Source organism: Apaloderma vittatum, unplaced genomic scaffold (assembly GCF_000703405.1).
Source record: "Apaloderma vittatum isolate BGI_N311 unplaced genomic scaffold, ASM70340v1 scaffold204, whole genome shotgun sequence".
In the NCBI taxonomy this organism is placed as follows: Eukaryota; Metazoa; Chordata; class Aves; order Trogoniformes; family Trogonidae; genus Apaloderma; species Apaloderma vittatum.
In genome coordinates, this window is record NW_009714106.1 from 23 (window position 1) to 3,526 (window position 3,504).

The 3,504-nt window shown below is 38.3% G+C and overlaps 1 protein-coding gene across 1 annotated transcript in view; it reads left to right on the top strand.

Annotated features, from left to right (window-relative positions):
• Positions 1–450: 450 nt before the first annotated feature.
• The window catches only part of SLC6A11 (solute carrier family 6 (neurotransmitter transporter), member 11), a 95,032-nt gene continuing 91,978 nt past the window's right edge, over positions 451–3,504 (top strand). The window contains exon 1 of the mRNA XM_009868608.1: positions 451–670. Coding sequence (XP_009866910.1) covers positions 451–670 — 220 coding nt within the window. The remainder of the gene's footprint in view (positions 671–3,504) is intronic.

Here is a 3,504-nt window from a genome sequence, read left to right on the forward strand (position 1 = left end):
TGAGTAGCCTGGGAGCCGCCTTGCTCCTCCAGGCAGGCCCGAACCTTTCAGGCCCCCTTCTCCACACCTCTGTTCTCGGTTGTGTGCCTGGAAGGCGCGGGAGATCTGCCCTCTGGTAGGTTAGTCAGGCTGGGATGCTTGCTTGGGGAGGGATTTGTGCAAGGCTTCGCTATCTGCACCTTAAAACAGTGTTAGACTGCTAAGTTATCTGTCTCAACTCTCCTTCCTTTGTACATAAGCTTCTTTTTTGTTTTCCTTCCTTATTTTCCCTTTTTTGTTTCTTTACAACTTTTACAGATTTGCCTCCTTCACTTTCACTTGCAAATTTTGGTAGGTATAAAGCAGCCGTTGATGTGCTGAGGGACTTCTTTAGTCCTTGAAGGATATTAGTAACAAGTGACTTAAAACACCTGTATGTTTTTCTTTTGTTCTCCCCTAGGCTGAACAGTCATGACAGCTGAGAAGACTATTCCTATAATTAATGGCAAGCCAGAAGATGCTTTGGACCCAGAAGCTTCAAGTACCAACCTCGTCCACAGAAACGATAAGAAAGTTCATGAAAGAGGTCACTGGAACAATAAGGTTGAATTTGTGCTTTCTGTGGCAGGGGAGATTATTGGGTTGGGAAATGTATGGAGATTCCCATATCTTTGCTACAAGAATGGAGGAGGTAAGATGACGGCATCATATGTTGATTTACAGCTCACCATAAACATGTGGGAAATAAACAGTTAAGAGTACTTCACAGTGGTTTCTTGCACTAGTAAGAGATAGGTATTCAGGATTTCATTGTATGTGCAGGTTCTCTTTTCCCCAAACATTGCGTGGCTTACTTTTATGAATTTTTGTTAGGAAATTGTCGTATTTTACTCTAAAATATTTAATGGGCAGAAGCCAGTATTCTGTGCACTGTGTATTTTCTTCTGCATGGGAGTATAGACCTAAACATACTTAAGTAATTTTGTCTGACATGGAAAATGATGTAGCAGTTTATTTATCACAACAGTGTACTTTGGAGAGGATGAATATTGTTTTTGATAATGCTACAAAGATCACTTTTTTCCTTTGTCATATGAAAATTTCTTCAACCAACCGTATGATTTTAATCTTATTATTTCCCAAATCACTACAATAAGGTAGGAGAAGGTGTAAAAGCTGCCTGTTGCCTAAAGAGGAGAGCAAACTCTGTAAAATTTAGAGTAAGAATGCTATTTGAGAGAGAAAAGAACACACTTCTACAAAGTTAACATGTGGCACTTATTGGTTATACCTGGGTATAAACTGTGTAAGATATGTGAGAGTTAAGAAGTAAGTACATCAGCTGTGACTTGCAAATTAATGAGCAGAGAAAAATAAATTAAAAATTTAGTTTAGAGTTCTGTGAACTGGTTCAGTGCTCTTCCCATTTAAGGCCTGAATCAGTGTTAGTGCAAGCGTATAGACTGGGAGAAAAATAATCTGTTCAGTGGCTGATACGCAATGATCTGTTCTTTAACGGGTTTGTTTGCTGACAAGGCTGTGCCAAATTTCTTTCCCTTGTCCCTCCTAAACTAGGCAAGGTTGTCTGAACTCAGGGATGGTTTGGCCCATTTTGTCTGCTGTTTCTCTAGGGAAGGTGTGTTTATGGTTTGTAGCGCCTTTTTGTACTTTGGCAATGCTAACGTAACAAGAATTCCTGTTTTCAGACTTATCCTACCAAGTACTGCTGTTAGTATATAAACATGCTGGGCATGATATGCAGAACAGTTTCTTGTTGATTGTCAAAGTTTTCCGAGGAATTTTGGCAGAGGAAAAGATAAAAGTTGTTTTTTCGAATATAATGAAGATTGTTCATATAGTAAACTTTATATGCTCATTTGTATGTATCTGATAGCTTGTCAAAACGTTATGCTATCATTTTTAAGGCTGTGACATTAGGCAGAAACCCATGTGTTTGGGTGATTTGGTGAAAATTGATTACTTAAATGTCATACTTAATCACCACTGGTTGGTTGTTTAATTGGTCATGTCCTAGCACTGTGAGAAATTTGCCATTGACTTCAATTTTATTTAGTGAGGACCTGGTCTATAACCTGTGGTTTTAACTCTAGTTGAACATCCTGCTGACATTAGACTAGAGTAGGACTTGTTTGATGCATCAGATGTAGATATTGAAAACTAGTTAGTGTGTGGTAAGTGAAGACAATGGTAAGGTATATGAGCTCATTAGGAAATAACTTGCTAGATACAGAATGAATCTAGAAGCAGTAGTATGGAACTGAGGTCTGCCCTCTCTCTGGTACTTACTCTGACTCATAACAGGTAGTGTAGGTGTAAGCTTCTATAATTTGTAGTTGTTCTTAAGGGTATTTAATGGGGTTTTTAGGAGTTTAGAATTAGATATTTCTTAGAATATGATCTGTTTGCAAGCTGGCAAACCTGATGTCCTGTAATTTTCATGGAGTTTACCTGTTGTAGGACAGTGTTGGAACAATAGAGTCAAAGCTAATACGTGCAATTTCAACAAGTTGCTGTGGTAAACTCTCTATGATCACATGTGTGAGTTGGCCAAGCTGGATTTGATACTGGCCAGCAGTTTACCTGGCCTATAAAGTTGTTGTTCAAACCATATGCACAGTAAATCATACAGAGAAAAACATGGTTTAAATGCAAGGATTCCTTTCTTTGTGAAATCCACATGTATTGTTTGAGATTCCTGGTTGAGGGAGGAGACTACTCCTGATGAGATTTCTCTTAATGTGCTGGGTCTGAAGAAAGAAACTGCAAGTCAGAGCATCTTTGTTTAGTTGTCTTGACTTTCTAACCAAGGTGACTAAAGCATAACAATTGCTGCACGTTGTGGGCATGTTGTGGTGTTTGGGTTTTGGGCTTGTTTCTTAAGATCATGAATGAGACATGTATTTGTCTTGTAGCTGGAGAAATTTTCATGAAGTGTATTCAGTAACATTTTATTCGTAGTTAGTATTATGATGGAGATTTAGAATTAGAGAGAGAACTATTAAGGTGCTGTCCATTCATGATCAAATTGAGCTTCAGGACTCCCACTGGAGGAAGGAAGTGCTGCCATTGCTAGTATTTTAAAGAACTGGACAATGTATGCAGTGACAGACTGCTCTGTAAAGCACACTTCCTAGGAAAAACTGCACCCACCAAAACTTTTGCTTGCTTAGCATATCTTGTGTCGATTTGGAATGGAATGAATGGTGGGATGCTTACATCACTTACTGGGAGCTTTAGGTGAAGTTAATTAGTGTTGTGGAATTAGTCATTTGGGAGCAAGTAAGTTCAGGCCTGGATAAAACATATTATATATGTTGCACTAACCTTTATTTTCATAACTTAATTAGCACTTTTAAGTTTTTCTACAACTTCAGATAAATTGTTGTATGCAGTACTTTGCTGCGCTAGTCTGCCTGGTTGAACCAGTGAAAGTTTCTTTATGTAAGTAAATGTGGCACAATCGGTTATTTTATGCTTTCTTCTCATAAATTATTTCTTCTTTCC